Consider the following 21617-nt stretch of genomic DNA (forward strand, 5'->3'; position numbering starts at 1 on the left):
ATGGAGAAAAGATAGCCTCTTCAATAAGTGGTGCTGGGAAAACTGGATAGCTACCTGTAAAAGAATGAAATTAGAACACTCCCTAACACCACACACAAAAATAAACTCCAAGTGAAAAAGACCTAAATGTAATATCAGACACTATAAAATTCTTAGAGGAAAAGACAGGAAAAACATTCTTTGACATAAACCACAGCAAGATCTTTTTTGACCTACCTCCTAGAGCAACGGAAATAAAACCAAAAATAAACACATGGGACTTAATTAAACATAAAAGCTTTTGCACAGCAAAGGAAACCATAAACAAGACAAAAAGACAACCCTCAGAATGGGAGAAAATATTTGCAAATGAAACAACAAAGGATTAATCTCCAAAATATACAAACAGCTCATGGAGCTCAGTATCAAAAAACCAAACAATCCAATTAAAAAATGGGTAGAAGGACTTCCCTGGTGGCGCAGTGGTTAAGAAGCCACCTGCCAACGCAGGGGATATGGGTTTGAGCCCTGGTCCGGGAAGATCCCACATGCTGTGGAGCAACTAAGCCCTTGCGCCACAACTACTGAGCCTGTGCTCTAGAGCCTGCGTTCCACAACTACTGAGCCCGTTTGCCTAGAGCCTGTGCTCTGCAACAAAGACAAGCCACTGCAATGAGAAGCCTGCGCACCGCAACGAAGAGTAGCCCCCACTTGCAGCAACTAGAGAAAGCCCACACGCAGCAATGAAGACTCAGTGCAGCCAAAAATAAATAAATAGATAAATTTAAAAAAAAAAGGGCAGAAGACCTAAATGGACATTTCACCAAGGAAGACATACAGATGGCCAAGAGGCACATGAAAAGATGCTCAACATCAGTAATTATTAGAGAAATGCAAATCAAAACTACAATGAGGTATCACCGCACACCAGTTAGACTGGGCATCATCAGAAAATCTACAAACAACGAACGCTGGAGAGGGTGTGGAGAAAAGGGAACCCTCCTGCACTGTTGGTGGGAATGTAAATTGATAGATACAGCCACTAAGGAGAACAGTATGGAGGTTCCTTAAAGAACTAAAAATAGAACTACCATACGACCCAGCAATCCCACTACTGGGCATATACCCTGAGAAAACCATAATTCAAAGAGACATGTACCATAATGTTCATTGCAGCACTATTTACAATAGCCAAGACACGGAACCAACCTAAATGTCCATCAACAGATGAATGGATAAGAAGATGTGGTATGATACATACAATGGAATATTACTCAGCTATAAAAGAAATGAAATTGAGCTATTTGTAGTGAGATGGATGGACCTAGAGTCTGTCATACAGAGTGAAGTAAGTCAGAAAGAGAAAAACAAATACCGTATGCTAACATGTATATATGGGATCTAAAAAAAATGGTACTGATGAACCTAGCTGCAGGGCAGGAATAAAGATGTAGATCTAGAGAATGGACTTGAGGACACGGGGTGGGAGGGGGAAGCTGGGGCGAGTTAGAGTGGCACTGACATATATACACTAGCAAATGTAAAATAGCTAGCTAGAGGGAAGCAGCAGCATAGCACAGGGAGATCAGCTCGGTGCTTTGCGATGACCTAGAGGGGTGGGATAGAGAGGATGGGAGGGAGGCTCAAGAGGGAGGGGATATGGGGATATATGTATGCATATGGCAGATTCACTTTGTTGTACAACAGAAACTAACACAGTATTGTGAAGCAATTATACACCAATAAAAATCTGTTAAAATAAAGAAAAGAAAGAAAATTTTATATATGTATCCATGTATATGTGTATACACACACATATACAAAAACATACATACACAGGAAAAAATTCTAGAAGGATCTACACCAGACTATTATTTATCTTTGGAGGGGCAGGATTAAGGAGACTTTTACACTTTCTGCATTATATATATACACTATTTTCTGCACTGTATCAATTTGTAACAATTATGCACAGCTTTCCTAATCTGAAAAAAAATAACAAAGCTATTTCCACTAAAAAAACAAAGCTTAGGAAGAACTCTAATAATACTGGAAAACACTTTTAAAGTTTATAAAAGCTGAATATAAATTATATATACAATGTAACTAATGATGTAAAAAATTCATTTAAAAACAGGGCTATGAAGAAACAGACCAAACTGGTGAGAGGTGGAGCTGTGGGTAAATTTTACTTTCTTCCTTATTTAAAAATTTTCCTACAATGAGAGGGTTTTTTTGCAATCACTTGCAATAAGCAACCTGAAATTTTTCACCTAGAAAAAAGTGACAGCTTAGCCCCCCAGAGAACACCAGGAAGAATACCTTTAGGCAGATATCCCTCAGCTGTGATCTGACTTCAGCTACCAGCATCATATTCTTGCTGTGCACAAAATTCTCTTTGCACCAATCCTGAATAGGAGAAAAAAGAGATATCACAGTCCTCTCATTTCTATAAAGAAAAAAACATAGCACAATTTTTATTTTTAATTAAAAAAAAATTTGGGGCCGCACCACACGGCATGCGGGATCTTAGCTCCCCAACCAGGAGTCGAACCCGTGCCCCCTGCAGTGGAAGCACAGAGTCTTAACCGCTGGACCGCCAGGGAAGTCCCAGCATAATTTTTAGAACACTGTTCTAATTCAGACGGAAAACTTCAGTTGCCAAAAATAAATACAGGAAAATATCTTTATAGCAAAAAGCATGAACCATAAAGGAAAACAGTAAAAAGTTAAACTAAAGTAAAACCAAAAAATTCCGTAGGTCAAGTCACGATGAAAAAAAGCTAATGACTGGGATATCTGGATCACTACACCCAGTAAAGAATGATTACCTCCAGAATATATTAAAAAATAAATAAATAAATGAACTCCTACAAATCAGTGAGAAAATGACCAATACTGCAGTAGAAAAACGACAAAGGATATGGATGGACCACTCACAGAAGATTAACTACAAATGACAAGAAACTTAAGCAAAGGTTCTCGGTCTCTTGAGGAATCAAGGCAGTGCAGTTTCAAATAACTGAGATACTACTTCACATCCCTCGACGGGGCAAAAATGAAAAGTCATTTCAACTAAGAGCTGGAGAGGCTGGTGGAAATGGAAACTCCTCTACACTACTCCGGGGAGGATAAAGAGGTGTTGACAGCTCTGTGGATGCACATGCCAGCTGGGAAAGCTTGATGCAGCTGCCCTAAGACCGGCAGGTCCACTCCTGGGTGTCGACCCCAGAGCAACTCTCCCCCTTGTGCACAAGAGACCTGGACGGGATGGGCACTGCAGGTGAGGAGACGGAAACAAGTTGCAAAAAGGTAGCGTGAAGAAGCATTTATAGCATACAATGCCTGCGGATACAAAGCAAAAGCACTTTGTTGCCCACCAGGACCCAGACAGGCTTGACAGGGGTTACAGAAGGGAGGAAGGACTGCGAAAGGGGCAGCTCAGGGCTCTTGCTGTGTCCACAGCATTTTATTTCCTTAAAAATAAATTGAGGCAAATACAGCAAAATGTTTACAACTACTAAAACTGGGTGGTGGCTATTTTTTTGGTTTTTTTTGCATTAAAGCACAGATAAAGCACGCATGTTATAGCACAATTACTGATTTTTTTTTTTTTTTTTTTTTTTTTTTTTTGGTGGGCTGTGCCACCCAGCTTGCGGGATCTCCGTTCCCCTGACCAAGGATTGAACCTGGGCCATGGCAGTGAGAGCCCGGAATCCTAACCACTAGGCCAACAGGGAACTCCCTACAATGACTGATTTTATTCTATTTTATTTTATTGATAAGTGAAAGAAAATACTGCCATTTTCCATCTTGGTCCAGGGAACTGAAATACAAGCAAAATCTGCTATGAAGAAAGTTAGGGGCAGGTGGGGAAACAAATCATTTTGTAGCTAAGAAACTGGGTCAACAAATACTTAACGAACTTGCCATCGTTAGCTATGAGTTAAACATAAGCAGAGGGAAAGACGGGAATCATGCCTTCCCGGGTAACCTCCCTGTGCACAGACATTTCTGAAACGACATCTGCCATTCACAGGGCCAAAAGGAGGCATCGTTTGAGAAGGGGAACAAGACAAGACCTACCTTGTTTCCGCCTGTGTTCTTGAAGGCCCGGTAGATGTTCAGCAGGGTGATGTGATCGCCCTCGCTGGACATGAACTTCTTCCGCACAGCCTGCACTTCATCCCGCCGGGAGGGGGCGTTGTAGAGAACGCTGTCCACTGACAGCAGGGAGATGATGGTCAGTATCTCCTCCGTGCAGTGAAATTTGGGGGACAGTAGGATGGTCTGCAAATCACAATTAAAAACTGTGTAAGCCTAGTTTTCTCCTGGCTTCTGAATAAAGTACTTTCATATATTGCTTTTGCAGCTTCCCTTGTAAGGCATTAAGGGGCAGGTGTTTCTAAAACCATGACTATGTATGTTATATTATTTTACTTTCTGTAAAACAGAGGGCTGCCTTCCCCGCATGAGTCCATGTGGGTAGGGCTCATGACTTAATATGGCTTGAATCCCACACTGAGCGTAAGTCAGTTAGGCACAAAGTAGGCATTAATAATGATTTAAGAGAAAAAGTGAAGATTAATCTAGAAGCACTGGGTTAGGGAGTCTCCTCTGGGATGGCTGACCCGTAACACACAGAAAGGGGACTGAGGAGAGGATATCATTTACTTTGGCAAATTTGGGTTCTAACGGGAAAGCCGCCATCTTTCTTCCTATTGGAGTCAGGGTGAGCTGGCCATCCTTGTTTTCAAGGGCACCCAACAGCTCCAGCTGGGCGATGGCTGCCTGAACGTGATCTAAAGAAAGACATAAAAAGGAGTCGAACATTCAAAACAGGACGAAGCTGCAGCTAGTTCATGACTTCAGGGCACTTCTGAGAAGCCTACATCAAACCACAGCAAAGAACACTACCACACTGTCCCCATGAGGTGCTTTTCAAAGTTGTTAAGGATAACATTGTCTTCAGCCCAATTCTCTTTAAATAGTGGCCTGCAATTTGGCAATATGTGTGTAAATCTGAAACCCAGCAAAGTTATACTTATGAATTTCACCCCCAGATATACTCGGACATCGTACAGGGACCTGCATCTCCAGATGCACACACACAACAATGGAAATACCAGGACCAGGTGCCTCAGAGGCCCCTGGTGAGAAGGATACTATTTACTATCTTATTCTTTTTAAATCTGAACCATGAAAATGCATTGCCTATTAAAGAATAAAGATGCATTTGTAAGAATGTAATAAATATCTACACAGAGGGGAAATGATCTGTAAAATACATTAAGTGAAAAAAGCAATGTACCACGCACCTATGGTCAACTAATCTATGACAAAGGAGGCAAGGATATACAATGGAGAAAAGACAGTCTCTTCAATAAATGTGCTGGAAAAACTGGATAGCTACATGTAAAGAATGAAATTAGAACACTCCCTAACACCATACACAAAAATAAACTCAAAATGGATTAAAGATCTAAATATAAGACCAGACACTATAAAACTCTTAGAGGAAAACATAGGAAGAACACTCTTTGACATAAATCACAGCAAGATCTTTTTTGACCCACCTCCTACAGTAATGGAAATAAAAACAAAAATAAACAAATGGGACGTAATGACACTTAAAAGCTTTTGCACAGCAAAGGAAACTATAAACAAGACGAAGAGACAACCCTCAGAACGGGAGCAACTATTTGCAAAACAACAGACACAGGATTAATCTCCAAAATATATAAACAGCTCATGCAGCTCAATATTAAAAAAACAAACAACCTAATAAAAAAATGGGCAGAAGACCTAAACTGACATTTCTCCAAAGAAGACATACAGATGGCCAAGGAGCACGTGAAAAGCTGCTCAACATCAGTAATTATTAGAGAAATGCAAATCAAAACTACAATGAGGTATCACCTCACACCAGTTAGAATGGGCATCATCAGAAAATCTACAAACAACAAATGCTGGAGAGGGAGTGGAAAGAAGGGAACCCTCTTGCACTGTTGGTGGGAATGTAAATTGATACAGTCACTATGGAGAACAGTATGGAGGTTCCTTAAAGAACTAAAAATAGAACTACCATACGACCCAGCAACCCCACTACTGGGGCATATACCCTGAGAAAACCATAATTCAAAAAGACACATGCACCTCAATGTTCATTGCAGCACTATTTACAATAGGCAGGACATGGAAGCAGCCTAAATGCCCATCGCCAGACGAATGGATAAAGAAGATGTGGTACATATATACTATGGAATATTACTCAGCCATAAAAAGGAATGAAATTGGGTCATTTGCAGAGACGTGGATGGACCTAGAGACTGTCATACAGGGTAAGGTAAGTCAGAAGGAGAAAAACAAATATCGTATGTTAACGCATATATGTGGAATCTAGAAAAATGGTACAGGTGAACCGGTCTGCAGGGCAGAAACAGAGACACAGATGTAGAGAACAAACGTATGGACACCAAGGGGGGAAAGTGGCAGGGGGTAGTGGTGGTGGGACAAAAAAAAAAAAAGGAAAAAGCAATGTGCCAATGTCTATCGGTAGGAGAAGGATAAATGCATTTTGGTTTATGCATAGACTAGAACAGTATTTAGTAATGAAAATGCATCAGACATAAACCTTATAAAACATGATGAACGAAAAGGGAAGGTCACTGGGAAATCGAGGCATAAACATGCCAACCGAAACAATGCATGTGCATGGAATAAAATATTCAAGAAAAGCGAGGGATTCACGGACAAAACCTGGGAGGTGGTTAACTTGAGGTGGGGAGTGCGGCAGCCTCCGGAGGCTTTGCAGCCCTGGTAATGGACGCACAGGTGTGGCTTCGATATTTCCACCTGACAGGAACGTGCCTCGTTTGTATGTAGAGATTTAGCAAGTGAAAGAAAAAATAGTGTAGAACAGTGCACAATGTGTGTTGCTATTTGTGTTTTAAAAAGAGACTATATGGAATTCCCTGGCGGTCCAGTGGTTAAGACTCCACGCTCTCACTGTGGAGGGCCGGGGTTCGATCCCTGGTCAGGGAAATAAGATTCCGCAAGCTGTGCAGCCAAAAAAAAAAAAAAAAAAAGGCAAAGTTGATCCCAGTCTTGAAGGCTGGTGCCTTTGCTCTTGGCCTGTTTCTGGAAGAAGTGCTGGAAAGCTGCGTGAAAGGCCCATAAGTGCTGTTGCACCTGGGGCTGGAGACGCCAGATCACAACCCTTTCTGCAGGCACCCCGGTCTGGGAGGAGGATGGAATATACGTGCCCAAGGACTGATGAAATAAAATTCATATGATAAATAAATAAATAAATAAAAGACTATATGTACTTGCAAAGATTTTCTCTAGAAGACACTGGGAAATGTTCACAGTGGTTGCTGTAGAGGAGGGAAACTGAGATCACGGAGGGGCCCTGTATACCCATCGACTGTTTACTTTTTTAACCAGTTGCGCTCTTCACTTAAAAAAAAGGAGAGAGAGGAAAAAAAAGAAAATGGTATATGTTGAAGAGATGCCAAGTACTAAGCTACCATCATTAAAACTCCCAATTATTTTTTCTTCCACCATGGAGAGATCATCAGTGAAGGGCAGGGTCCCATCAAATTCCAGGTAAAAGCAAAGACACTTAATCTTTTCGGTGCTTTTGCTGGCCAAAGTACGATTGTGGACCCCCTCAACCACCTCCACTGGTTCCTGTGGTCTCAGAACCCGCCTACATGAAGCCGCCGATCCTGCACCGCGATGGTGCTGACAGCACCGCATCTTTCCTTTCACGATTCTGAGTTTCTTCTCTGAGAGTTAAGGTTGTTATCCACCAAATTATACTAAACAAAAGGAGACTGCTGGAAGACCTGGTTGGTTTTTTTTGGAGTCCGCTGGTTGTTCCTGTCCATTTTGTACACCTTCCCGAAGACCCCACTTACCTGGAGATGGTTTGGACATGAAGTCAAAGGTGAGCACGTCTGGGACTTTCATGGCGAGGAGCTGCAGCATCACGCTCGCCAGGTTACACCTGCAAGTGTGAGAGACACAGGCGGTTCACGCAGGTGTTCCTGACCCCCCAGCCGGCAAGGCAAGAGCCGCCCAGCAAGGAGAGTCAGTTGGAGGATACGGGCCACAGGGACGGGAGCCTCGGGACAAAGGGCAGGTGTGGGAGCCCCTTGGGCCTACCTTTGGATCTCTGGCACCGTCATCTTCTCAAACTTCTCAAACTCATCCTCCGTGTAGAGCCGGTAACAGATACCACTGTCCTCTCTGCCAGCCCGTCCTGTGCGTTGCCAGGCCTGGGTCTTTGACACCCGCTGCACAGCTAGCACCTCCAGGCCACTGTCTGGTGGGAGAATGGCCCATGTTAGTGCTTTGCTCATCACAAGAACAAACCCTACAACGTGGACAATGAGAAGCATTGCTCAGAACACCAGGGATCCTTTCTGTGACACATGAGTCCAGAAAAACTCCAGCCTACGTCAGAAAGCACAAAACCAGATTGGTCTGTGGTGAAACAAGGCCTTTGCTGTGAACACCATGTGAAATCTGTGACTAAAACATCAGAAGGACCTCGTGCTTGGGGCAGGGACCCAGGAGGGTAGATTTCAGAGGCCCTGGCTTCGATCACAGGTGACAATAACCCCGTGTGCCTAGGACTGAGGGGGTCTCCCAGGACTTGGGATTCTCGGTGCTAAAACTGAGACAGTTTCCAGCAAACCAGGGTGGTTGGTCCCACATCAAACGATGACCCCAAAATGAAATGCCTCCAGTCCCCTGTGTGTTGCATCCTCCCTCCTGCTCTATTATAAAAGAGAGACAATGTAATGCTGTTACGCCTAGGAGTGAACGAGACCGATTTTCTTATAAAGGTGTATTTTGTGCCAGGCACTGGAGAACCAAGCCCTTTCACATACGTGGTCCCCAGAGACACGCATGAATGACAGCAGCCTTGAAGGCTTAGCAGTGCATTTCAATTAAATGTTCGGGAGCCATAATTTCAGCTGCCTCAAATCCTCTGCGGAGTAAAGCAAGGTAGAAAACAGACCTGAAAAAAAATGACTTCAAGCAAGCTGCCCACCGCACACACTCAGGAAACAGCTAGTGCCTCGCCCCAGCCTGGGGGGTCTGCTTCCTTCCTGGGAGACTGGAGGTCAAACCAGCCTTGCTCAGGTGTCATTTCCGAGGAAGCCTCTGATGTGGTATCAGGCTGTCCCTGGCCTGAGAGCCATCATTCTCGCCTACCTTCTGACGGGGTTTCATGCCCTCTGCCCAGGTCCCTGACCATCTGTTCCCAAGTCTGCCACATCTGGGCTCTTCTTTCCTGCCTCACGTGCCTGTCTGGCCCTGACTGCTGGGCTGCGGTGCCTGCCACCCGAATCTCAGGTAGTTACGGACATGAGATGATCATTTGGGGGAAACGGTGGGATACAGGCTGCTCACTATACAGAGAAGAGACATTCAGGAACCACAGATTCTCACCGGGGTTATACTTCTTTGCTTTAACCATGCCCGTGTCAACTACATACTTTATTCCTGTAATGGTTATGGAGGTTTCAGCGATGTTGGTTGAAATGATCACTTTGCGACAGCCCTAAAAGGAGGAAGAAAACCAAAGAGCCATATGACACACATATGATTCAGAAGTTTTAAAACACATTCCTCACCGTGAATTGTCACAACTCACTCATGATCAAGAAGAAATGACTTTTTTATTATGACAGTCATTAATATTGACGGCTGGTCACTAAATTGGGTGGGGCGGGGCGGGGTCGGGTGTGGGGAATGTTTCAGTCTTAAAAGTCAGCCAAAAAAAAAAAAAAAAAAAAAAGGCAAAGTTGATCCCAGTCTTGAAGGCTGGTGCCTTTGCTCTTGGCCTGTTTCTGGAAGAAGTGCTGGAAAGCTGCGTGAAAGGCCCATAAGTGCTGTTGCACCTGGGGCTGGAGACGCCAGATCACAACCCTTTCTGCAGGCACCCCGGTCTGGGAGGAGGATGGAATATACGTGCCCAAGGACTGATGAAATAAAATTCATATGATAAATAAATAAATAAATAAAAGACTATATGTACTTGCAAAGATTTTCTCTAGAAGACACTGGGAAATGTTCACAGTGGTTGCTGTAGAGGAGGGAAACTGAGATCACGGAGGGGCCCTGTATACCCATCGACTGTTTACTTTTTTAACCAGTTGCGCTCTTCACTTAAAAAAAAGGAGAGAGAGGAAAAAAAAGAAAATGGTATATGTTGAAGAGATGCCAAGTACTAAGCTACCATCATTAAAACTCCCAATTATTTTTTCTTCCACCATGGAGAGATCATCAGTGAAGGGCAGGGTCCCATCAAATTCCAGGTAAAAGCAAAGACACTTAATCTTTTCGGTGCTTTTGCTGGGCAAAGTACGATTTCATTAGGTTTGCAGTATCCTGTGGACCCCCTCAACCACCTCCACTGGTTCCTGTGGTCTCAGAACCCGCCTACATGAAGCCGCCGATCCTGCACCGCGATGGTGCTGACAGCACCGCATCTTTCCTTTCACGATTCTGAGTTTCTTCTCTGAGAGTTAAGGTTGTTATCCACCAAATTATACTAAACAAAAGGAGACTGCTGGAAGACCTGGTTGGTTTTTTTTGGAGTCCGCTGGTTGTTCCTGTCCATTTTGTACACCTTCCCGAAGACCCCACTTACCTGGAGATGGTTTGGACATGAAGTCAAAGGTGAGCACGTCTGGGACTTTCATGGCGAGGAGCTGCAGCATCACGCTCGCCAGGTTACACCTGCAAGTGTGAGAGACACAGGCGGTTCACGCAGGTGTTCCTGACCCCCCAGCCGGCAAGGCAAGAGCCGCCCAGCAAGGAGAGTCAGTTGGAGGATACGGGCCACAGGGACGGGAGCCTCGGGACAAAGGGCAGGTGTGGGAGCCCCTTGGGCCTACCTTTGGATCTCTGGCACCGTCATCTTCTCAAACTTCTCAAACTCATCCTCCGTGTAGAGCCGGTAACAGATACCACTGTCCTCTCTGCCAGCCCGTCCTGTGCGTTGCCAGGCCTGGGTCTTTGACACCCGCTGCACAGCTAGCACCTCCAGGCCACTGTCTGGTGGGAGAATGGCCCATGTTAGTGCTTTGCTCATCACAAGAACAAACCCTACAACGTGGACAATGAGAAGCATTGCTCAGAACACCAGGGATCCTTTCTGTGACACATGAGTCCAGAAAAACTCCAGCCTACGTCAGAAAGCACAAAACCAGATTGGTCTGTGGTGAAACAAGGCCTTTGCTGTGAACACCATGTGAAATCTGTGACTAAAACATCAGAAGGACCTCGTGCTTGGGGCAGGGACCCAGGAGGGTAGATTTCAGAGGCCCTGGCTTCGATCACAGGTGACAATAACCCCGTGTGCCTAGGACTGAGGGGGTCTCCCAGGACTTGGGATTCTCGGTGCTAAAACTGAGACAGTTTCCAGCAAACCAGGGTGGTTGGTCCCACATCAAACGATGACCCCAAAATGAAATGCCTCCAGTCCCCTGTGTGTTGCATCCTCCCTCCTGCTCTATTATAAAAGAGAGACAATGTAATGCTGTTACGCCTAGGAGTGAACGAGACCGATTTTCTTATAAAGGTGTATTTTGTGCCAGGCACTGGAGAACCAAGCCCTTTCACATACGTGGTCCCCAGAGACACGCATGAATGACAGCAGCCTTGAAGGCTTAGCAGTGCATTTCAATTAAATGTTCGGGAGCCATAATTTCAGCTGCCTCAAATCCTCTGCGGAGTAAAGCAAGGTAGAAAACAGACCTGAAAAAAAATGACTTCAAGCAAGCTGCCCACCGCACACACTCAGGAAACAGCTAGTGCCTCGCCCCAGCCTGGGGGGTCTGCTTCCTTCCTGGGAGACTGGAGGTCAAACCAGCCTTGCTCAGGTGTCATTTCCGAGGAAGCCTCTGATGTGGTATCAGGCTGTCCCTGGCCTGAGAGCCATCATTCTCGCCTACCTTCTGACGGGGTTTCATGCCCTCTGCCCAGGTCCCTGACCATCTGTTCCCAAGTCTGCCACATCTGGGCTCTTCTTTCCTGCCTCACGTGCCTGTCTGGCCCTGACTGCTGGGCTGCGGTGCCTGCCACCCGAATCTCAGGTAGTTACGGACATGAGATGATCATTTGGGGGAAACGGTGGGATACAGGCTGCTCACTATACAGAGAAGAGACATTCAGGAACCACAGATTCTCACCGGGGTTATACTTCTTTGCTTTAACCATGCCCGTGTCAACTACATACTTTATTCCTGTAATGGTTATGGAGGTTTCAGCGATGTTGGTTGAAATGATCACTTTGCGACAGCCCTAAAAGGAGGAAGAAAACCAAAGAGCCATATGACACACATATGATTCAGAAGTTTTAAAACACATTCCTCACCGTGAATTGTCACAACTCACTCATGATCAAGAAGAAATGACTTTTTTATTATGACAGTCATTAATATTGACGGCTGGTCACTAAATTGGGTGGGGCGGGGCGGGGTCGGGTGTGGGGAATGTTTCAGTCTTAAAAGTTTATTTTGAGGCGATGAGATGTGGTGGGAGAGGCACAAGATTCAGAAGCAGGTAGATGCGGGCTGGAGTCCTGGTCCTGCCAGCTACCTCCTGTGCCCCTTGGGCAACTGTCACTTCACCCCTTGGGGCCTCGGAACTGGGATGGTGACCCACCTTGTGGTTCTCGAGAGGATGAGAGACAGTATGTGTCAAGTGCTGGCACAGTGCCTGGCACAGCATGGGCACCCAAGAAACGTATTTTGGACACATGCTCTGCTAACAGTGGACCTTGGAAGAGTCACTCATTGAGCCTCTGGCTTCTGCCTTTGCCTCTCCCTCACCCCCGGACAGCTGTCTCCCTGTTCTGACCATGGAAGAGCCGTGTCTGCAGCCCCGCATTACCCTCCTGTGTCTTTCCAGTTCATGTGTGGTCCCTGCGCATCCCGTCCCACACACCTTATCTGGAGCCTGCTGACAGGAGCACAGGCCCCGCTGGTGCATCCGTCTGGGTACCCAGGGATGGGGCTGGGCAGGAGAAGGGGTGCACTCACCTTCGGGGCCCCCTGGAAGACACGCAGCTGCTGGGCATAGGGCAGGGAGGCATAGAACGGAAGTACCAGCATGGAGGGGCAGCCGTCTGGGAGGTGTTTGGCAATGTCCCGGCAGGTCTTGCTCATGGCTTCGATCTCCTCCTGCCCAGTGAGGAACACCAGGATGTCCTGAGAGGAGGGGGCTTCCTACAGGAAAGGCAGAGTGGGATTACTAGGCTTTGATAGAAGCGCAGGTTGCACAGAACAATGGTCACTGATGAACTTTCCCAGTTATTTTTCTTAACTCTGGAGACATAAATGAGCCTAAACATCGGTGTCCCCGCTGGGAGAAAGCCCACACCGAGAATGCACAGCTGCAACTTACTCGAGTTAGCCAGCTATGTTTAAAGTCGAATTAAGGAGATTTTGAAGAAAGATCGCCAGATAGCTTTTGCAGCAAGAACAATGCCATGAAAAGCACAATCAGGCAAGCAAATAAAATCCGCATGAAGCTGCCTTCCTTTCATAATCATCTTGAAAGATGAAGCTGACGAGAGACAACTTGGGGAAATCCTGATCCACGGAAATGGCCGGAAGCACTGATGCTGGAAAAGGAGCCCTAACTGAATGAGGCCATCAAATGTACTTTCATAAACCCCCAAAGCACGCTGAACTTGGACAAGATATATATATATATATGTACACATATATATATGTCTATGTGTGAATACATATATCTATGTATTTATATGTGTGCATGTAGTTTTTCAGCCCGGTATTAATAGGACAAATGTTTAGAGGTGCACACACACAGAAAGGATAAAATCTTTTTTTTTTTTTTTTTTTTTTTTTGGTGGCGTGGCTTGTAGGATCTTAGTTCCCTGACCAGGGATTGAACCCGGGCCCCGGTAGTAAAAAGCACCGAGTCCTAACCACTGGACTGCCAGGGAATTCCCAGGATAAAATCTACAACAGTCAAAGCTTCATCAAGGGGAGGACTCATCAAAGCCACCATGTAACCTGAGGGCACTGCAGCCACTATTCATGAAAAATCCTCCTCTCAAGTTTGCTTTTAGCAGCTAAACAAGGCAGACTGACCTTCTCCAAATACTATCAAAATGACGGTGAAAGTATAAGCCCAGGAAGACAGGGTTTCAACCCATTTTTGAAAGACGAAGAGACGGGGCGGGAGTGAGGGGCCTGGCCGGGCAGCGGGGGTCCCGACGGGGAAGCGCAGACGTGGTGCTGGGAAAGAGCTGCGCCCACTTCCCTGGAGACGCCGCAAAGGCTCGGGCTCACAGCGAGCCTCGGGGGCTTGTGCCAGCACGAGGACCCAAGTGTCAGCTGGAAGTCTGAGTACAGTGTGGTTGAACCCCCAAGTCCCCTCCTCCACCCGATGCGGCCGGGTGGGGGGCAGACACGGGGTGCTGTCGTGGGATTCAACACGGGAGGATGACAGGCGAGAGCCAAGAGGACAGCTGTGCGGAGGCCTAGGAGAGCAACCTGTTTGGAGCAGAAAAGCAGCATAAATAAAGGACCTGGGAAAAAGCGGACTGTGTTTCAACACATAAAAAATATTCATGATTGGCATGAGATAGATATTAGAACCCTTGGGGAAAAATTGGCCGTACGTACATAGAAAACTTGTACGACTGTGTGGAATAAGGAACAAGGCACTGCGATGGTGCACAGTGTAGGGTCGTAATATTGTAAAGACTGATACTTGATTTAAAAAGACATCCAGGGGCTTCCCTGGTGGCGCAGTGGTTAAGAATCCGCCTGCCAGTGCAGGGAACAAGGGTTCGAGCCCTGGTCCGGGAAGATCCCACATGCCGCGGAGCAACTAAGCCCGTGCACCACAACTACCGAGCCTGTGCTCTAGAGCTTGCGAGACACAACTACTGAAGCCCGTGCGCCACAACTACTGAAGCCCACGCACCTAGAGCCCGTGCTCTGCAACAAGAGAAGCCACCGCAATAAGCCCGCGCACCGCAAGGAAGAGTAGCCCCCACTCGCCGCAACTAGAGAAAGACCGCGCACAGCAACAAAGCCCCAACGCAGCCAAAAATAAATTAATTAATTTAAAAAAAAAAAGACATCCTGATATAATCATTTTGAGAGGATGTTTCAGAAACAGGAAAGTAACACCCAAGGGAAACAGTTAAGAAATTGAAGGTGTACCTTCAAGAGCAGGATCTGGGCTGGGAAAGTAAAAGCAGCTCCTGTTTTTTTATGAGCTTTTTAGAACTAAGTACTTGACTTTTTAAACTTTAAACTATACACCCATCACTGAGCTTAAAATAAAAATTAGCGTTCAAAAGTTGGCTTCTAGATTTTTTCAGAAAGTTAATGGAAAGGTAAAAACAGTCTATTTTATACAAATTAAACCAAAAAATGAGATTTAATCACTCGAAGTTTTAAGTAAACGTTTAATAAAATGAAAAAAAATTTTGAAATGTTTCTCTGTACAGTTTTTTGTTTTTTTTAAAAAGAAAACTCTAAATTGCAACCCATTATTGGTTAATACACCAACTTTTTTTTTTTTTTTCAATGAGACAGAAAATGCCAGAGGATATCACATGTAGTAAAAGGAGACTGTTGTTTCCTCAGACTCACTTCAGTTCTACACATTGTGTCCTGGGTTGCAATATAAAATGTGTGTCTTACTGCGGGTTCCAATCAAAATACGCTCGCAAGCCACTGCTTTAACATATGGACGTTTTCTGGCTCAGCTGAGGAAAGATGCTGGTCAGGGTTGAATTATTTTTTTTTAGAGAAAAAAAAGACACTGAGAAAAAGGATAAAAACGTGGACATGGCAAACGAACTCCATATTCAACTTCAGGACACAGCTCACAAAATGGTTTCGTTCGGCAGTTTTTCTTTTCAAGGCTGAATGCTCGAGGTCAAACAGGCCTTCCCAGGAATCTGCACCCCAGTGCCTACCTGGTGGATCTGGAAGACGGAGACCAGGGCCGCATGCAGGTAATCGTGCTGGGGCTGCTTGGTGTAGAAAATCTGGATCGGGTGCTGCCGGCCCTCCAGGTAGAGGACGGGGGCTCCGCTGAAATACTGGGAGAACAGGTCCACGTCCATCGTGGCCGACATCACAATCACCTGTGTGCGAGACAGGGGTGGAGGATGAGGACAAGCTCGGACCAGCCTTTTTGTGCCCCCGCTGAGCCCTGAAGGCCGCCGAGGAGGCCCGCGCCCCCCACGCCCACTGCCCTGGGTCCCTCAGCAGCACAGGCTGCACCTACTTTGAGAGGCAGCTTCCCCAGCTCCTTTCGCCTCTTCTGGGCAGCTTTCACCACCCCAAAGAGCACATCCGTGTGGACAGTCCGTTCATGGGCTTCATCCAAAATGACGCAGCTGTACTTCCGAAGCAGGGAGTCTGAAATGGCCTCGCGCAGAAGCATGCCATCCGTCAGGAACTTGATCTTGGTGTCCTCCGAGGTGACATCGTCAAAGCGCACTGTGTAGCCAACCTGTGTGGAGACACCACTCGTTCACTCAGCAAACACGTGTTCAGCACCCAGTGTATCCGGCACCGTGCCAGGCGCTGGTGCTATCGCAGCGAACAGGGCCAACTCTGACCCTGCCCTGCTCCCAGGGCAATGGACACACGCCTTCAACTGCAATGATGATAAACACTATAAAGAATTTAAAAGTAGCCTCCTCCCCCCAGCTACTTCATAGTTTCAAGTGAAGCTATGTACACCTATTAAAAGATGTCCAAGATGTTTTTAAGTCAAATGGGTTAGACACACACACAAACACGAGTAAATCTGACTTATATACAGTTCTGGCACTCATTCTCAACACCCACCTATACACTAGAAAAATGCTTACAAGTTTGTAGAAAGATATGTAGATAAAAGACTTAGCAGATGTTACCGAAGCCTTAAAAAGTGCTCAGGGAAAAAACAGCTAATTTATCCAAGTTGCCAACAGATTTTGAAAGCAAAGCAAGTGGGACTGACAGACCCTCTGATCTCTTAGGAACTGGTAAAGAACTCTGAGAGAGGCCGAAACAATTGTGGCAAGAAAGAAGCTTGAGATGTATAAGTAGTCTTGTTCAGAAAAATAAAAGTCAGGGGCTGGGAGTGGGGGTTAGGGGACCAAGAACTGTCAGCAGAGAAGGAAGTTAGGTACCAGCTTCCCGAGTTCGGTTCTCTTCTCGTCTGACACTCTGGTAGCCAGAGAGATAGCAGCCACTCGACGAGGCTGGGTCACGGCAATGATGGCCTGGCGGCCGATCCCCCCTTCATACAGGTACTGAGGGATCTGCGTTGTCTTCCCAGAGCCGGTTTCCCCTAGGAAAGAAAAAAGTCTCATTTAAATGCAAATTGACGTGCCCCAGAGCCACGAGCCACAACTACTGAGCCTGCACGCCACAACTACCGATGCCCGCGCGCCCACAGCCCGTGCTCCGCAACAAGAGAAGTCACCGTAATGAGAAGCCCGAGCACCTCAAGGAAGACCCCAAGCAGCCTAAAAAAAAAAAAATGGTCCACATCGAAATTTTTTTAAAAATGGTCTACATCAAAATTAAAATAAAATGCAAACTGAAACATACTTCACAAAACAGATCAAAGTCAGAAGGAAAAGGTAAGAAAATACTCTAAGGTGATAAAGCCACGGGAAAATGTGGACCCACATGTACTGCTAGCAGAGCGTTAATTGGGATTGTTTCTTGGAGGGCCACATTATACTTGGAAAATCTTTAAAATGTTGCACCCTCTGACCCACAATTTCACTTGCAGGAATTGATTCTAAGGAAATAAAGACGTGTATAAAAACACAGCTTCAAAAGAGTCTTAGTCAACTTTGCTCACGACAAGCCAAAAATTAGAAACAATGTAAGTGGTCAGCAACAGTAACCACCATAGTAACAACATACAATGGAATACAAACGTTACATAAAAATGTCCTACTTTTCAAAGGGATAAATGAGATGTAAATGCACTGCCATGAAGGGACATTTGCTTCTACACTGCAGCCACAGCTAACTCCTCACCGTTCCCCAGCCAGCCGCCTCCTTTCAAACCCTCTGCCTTTGCCCACACTATTATGAAATATCTGCTGCCACGATGCCTGCATGACAAACTGTACAAGATGAGTTAGACCTCAAACTCTCTCCCCAGGGGCTGCGCCGCCTCCTCTGTGTTCCTTAGAGCCTTGCTCAATTCGTCCATCACTGATCACCCTCCACTGTGTGAAAGCATTTAAACGTTTCTGCCCCCCTCCAATATCAGTGGGCCTTGGGGGGCAGAGATGGCCTGTCCGTCTCTTCCATGTACTTGAGCATCTGCATACAGTAAGCACCCAACCTTATTTTCTACCCTCCTGTGTTCCCTTCCCGGTGCCCAGTCAGAACAAAGAACTGCAAACCTGTGCATCCCTCCGCCACGGCTACCAGTACCCCTCCCTGACCTCACAGAGTCCCCCAGTCCCGTGGTTCTTCCATTTTCTCCCCTCTGACTGCTCATCCTTCCTGACCTGGACACGAATCACGGACGAAGAATTGGATTATTCTACACTCCTCCTGCTGAGTTCATCACGCAAAACCCAAACCTGGATCAATGTCTCCCTGTCCATCTTTTTTGCTCCTACACCAAGAAACTGAGCGTTGCTATAATAAAATAACCCAACTGTGCTGACAATGACCTGAGTTTGCCGTGGGGCTAAATGCACCTGGGCACCCGCACCACCGCTGATCCTTGTTCTTGTTTCTGCAGCCCTTCTTTTGTCCCCATCCTCCCCAAGGACCCTGTAACTCCCATGTTCATCAGAGCTCCCGTGCCTACTTCATAGGAAAGTGAAGTCCTCAAAGGTGATCTCCCGCCACTTCCCCCTGCAAGCTTTCCTGCAGTCACCCCCATTCTTACCTCCTTTCTCCAGCCCCCCAGCCTCTTGGATATCCATCCTCCTCTTGGATATCCAGGACAGCTCTGCATCTAGCCCTTGTTGCCAAGGGCCCCCCTTCCTCATGCCCTCTGTCTCTGCTCTATTAGTGCCCGCTTTGCACCTTCAGCCTCCTTCTCCACTGAGTTCTTCCCCTGAACCTATGAATGTCTGCAAGTTCCTCTAGGTCCCCCTCCTTTTTGTCAAAACAGAAGCCCGATTCCACTGCCTTCGTGCCCTCACCTCCTACGTACTTCTCAGCCCAGTGACAAATCAGCTCCCAGAGCTCTGCCGAAACAGCGCTCAACTCGATCCCCAATTGATACCTCGCATCCAATCCAGTGGGCACTTTTGGGGTCCCTATTTTCTGGTCCTCTATTTTCATTGTTGCATCTGTTCACTCCCTTCCTCTTACAACTCTGTTCCTTAGACTATCAGCTCTCCTGGATCTCCTTCACCTCTTTGAAGGCTCATCCTCTCGGTCCTTCAGGAGCTCCTCTTACTTAAACGTTGGGGATCAAAGCCCCTTGCAACTGGTCCCCGGCCCTCAACTCTGCCTCTTAATTCGTGCACCAGAAACTGCTACTTCCGTCAGACCGGACCGTCTCTCAACCTCCACTTTGTCTCTTAAGCCGCAGGCTCTCTCCTCTGCGTCCAACGCCTCTCTCCCCGACTGGCTCAGATCCACTCTTCTAAGCTCCCAAAGTTCCCGCTGCGTCCCTCTACCCCTTCCGCACAGAAGGCGAGTCTTTGCCGAAGGCGCGGGTCACTCGCACCGGCTGCGAGCACCTCCAGAACGGGCTTGTCTGACTCCTCCGAGGCCCCTCTCCTGGCCCCGAACAGAAAAGGAAGTCAGGTTTGTTGTAGAAACGAGAGAAAGACGGGGAGAAACACCTAAGAAAAGCTGTTCTCGCGGAGCTCGAACGGGGAGAGACGAAGGACGCGCCGGCGCGGCCACTCACCGAGGAGGACGGCGCTGTCCAGGTTTCGGAGCTGGGCCAACAGCTGCCCCCGCGCCTGGAAGATGGGCAGACTCCGGCGCTGCAGCTCCACGGCCTCAGGGTAGGGGCTGGTCGAGGGCTGGGCCAGGGGCGGCTGCTGCCTCCGGCCTCCTCCTCCGCCGCCGCCGCCGCCGCCGCCGCCGCCCGCGGTCAGCAGCATCACCATTCGCCGCCCGGGAGGGCAGGACCCGGCGCGCCTCAGAGGCCCGGCGCCCGGCCGGAATCTCTTGGCCGGCGGGAAGCCCGCCTCCTCGGGCATGTCGGGAGGGCAACACGACTGGAGGCGCGAAGGCGGGCAGCTCCTGCCTCTCCCGGGAGCCGACAGCTAGCGCGCGCCGCCCCTTCCCGCCACGTGCTGGTGGCTCCCAGCGACGCCGCTGATATCACCGCCACCGGCAGCCTTTGGGAAGGGGACTCCAACTCCCAGCATGCACTGGCAGCGTGTGCAGGCTTTCATTTCCCGAGGGCGGGGAGAGCAGGGTCCGAGGTACAACCGGAAAAAGGTCCGGAGCGACAACAGTGAGGGACTGGGTGTAAGGTTCCTTGGGTCCTTAACTTTGGATAACAACCATGGTTTTCTTGTCCTGCTAGCACTATTTCCTTCCAGTAAACACGCGTTTCCCTTTCTCTGCCACAGTAATAATCGCTCTTTAAGGAAAGTATTTAATTTTGTAAAATTAATGAGGTGCACACCAACATTTGCGTTATTTAATCCTCCAAATAACTGATGTTATATAGTAGATACTGATATCGTCCCCAATTTACAGATGAAGAAACTGAGCCTCTGAGATGAGTCATTCAGATGTCACAAAATCTGAATGTTGAGAAGGATACTGGTGATCATCTTGTGTCGCAGAAAAAGAAAGATATATCATATATTCTATGACAATCATACATTCTCCTCAGAAAGTTGCTATCCCAAAGGACATGGTCTGCTCCTGTAATACAAGCAGGGAAAGAGGGAGTCTGATGGAACTAAAATTGTCTTTTATCCTTCCTTTCCCAAAATATTCGTGCCAGACTCTCAAGTTCTTTGCGGGGCTCCCAGCCCCATCATACACACGCCAATCAATGAAAAGATTCAGAACTCCAGCAGGAAAGTAGGATATGATTAGTTCCTCCTTCCCCTCCTAAATTCAAAACTCTTAGAGAATTTGCTAATTCGCCACAGAAAGAACAGCAAGCAGCTGTTTGCTCTGCATACAGGAAAAGTGATTTCCAGCGAATTCATCATAAGCTTCAACCCATGTGAAGGACATCAGGCATCTTCTGAAGTTCATTTCCATGAGACTTGCCCTATTTATGAACCTATTAAAAATCCTCCTTCCCCTTTCCTCCAGGTCAGAGGTAATTTTTCTCCAGTTGCTGGTAGTATAGAGACCAGGGTTTACTGAAAATGTGCATGTTGAACTAACAGCAGATACGTATTTAAGAATAACGGACAAAATTTGACTTCCTTCTAAGTATTAATTTAGAAAGTCAACCCAAAATTAAATGGAAACAACTGTCTTAGTCTTTTCAGGCTGCTATGATACCATAGACTGAGTGGCTTATAAACAACAGAAAGTTATCGCTTACAGTTCTGGAGGTGCCAGCATGGTTACTTTCTGGCGAGGGCCCTCTTCCTGGTTCATAGCTGCTACCTTCTTGCTGCGTCCTCACATGATGGAAGGGGCTAGGAATCTCTC

The 21617-nt window shown here is 46.8% G+C and overlaps 1 protein-coding gene across 1 annotated transcript in view; it reads right to left on the reverse strand.

The window, feature by feature from the left end:
- DHX33 (DEAH-box helicase 33) overlaps positions 1-20201 on the reverse strand; it is a 31053-nt gene extending 10852 nt beyond the window's left edge. The window contains exons 1-11 of the mRNA XM_007102815.4: positions 19891-20201; positions 17177-17337; positions 16282-16509; positions 15968-16138; positions 13044-13229; positions 12192-12303; positions 10896-11055; positions 10649-10737; positions 4654-4781; positions 4066-4269; positions 2302-2388 (exon numbers count right to left, since the gene is read on the reverse strand). Of these exons, the coding sequence (XP_007102877.2) occupies positions 2302-2388; positions 4066-4269; positions 4654-4781; positions 10649-10737; positions 10896-11055; positions 12192-12303; positions 13044-13229; positions 15968-16138; positions 16282-16509; positions 17177-17337; positions 19891-20188 (1824 nt within the window). The 5' untranslated portion in view covers positions 20189-20201. The remainder of the gene's footprint in view (positions 1-2301; positions 2389-4065; positions 4270-4653; positions 4782-10648; positions 10738-10895; positions 11056-12191; positions 12304-13043; positions 13230-15967; positions 16139-16281; positions 16510-17176; positions 17338-19890) is intronic.
- Positions 20202-21617: the final 1416 nt, after the last annotated feature.

This window comes from Physeter macrocephalus, chromosome 14 (genome assembly GCF_002837175.3).
Source record: "Physeter macrocephalus isolate SW-GA chromosome 14, ASM283717v5, whole genome shotgun sequence".
NCBI lineage: Eukaryota > Metazoa > Chordata > Mammalia > Artiodactyla > Physeteridae > Physeter > Physeter macrocephalus.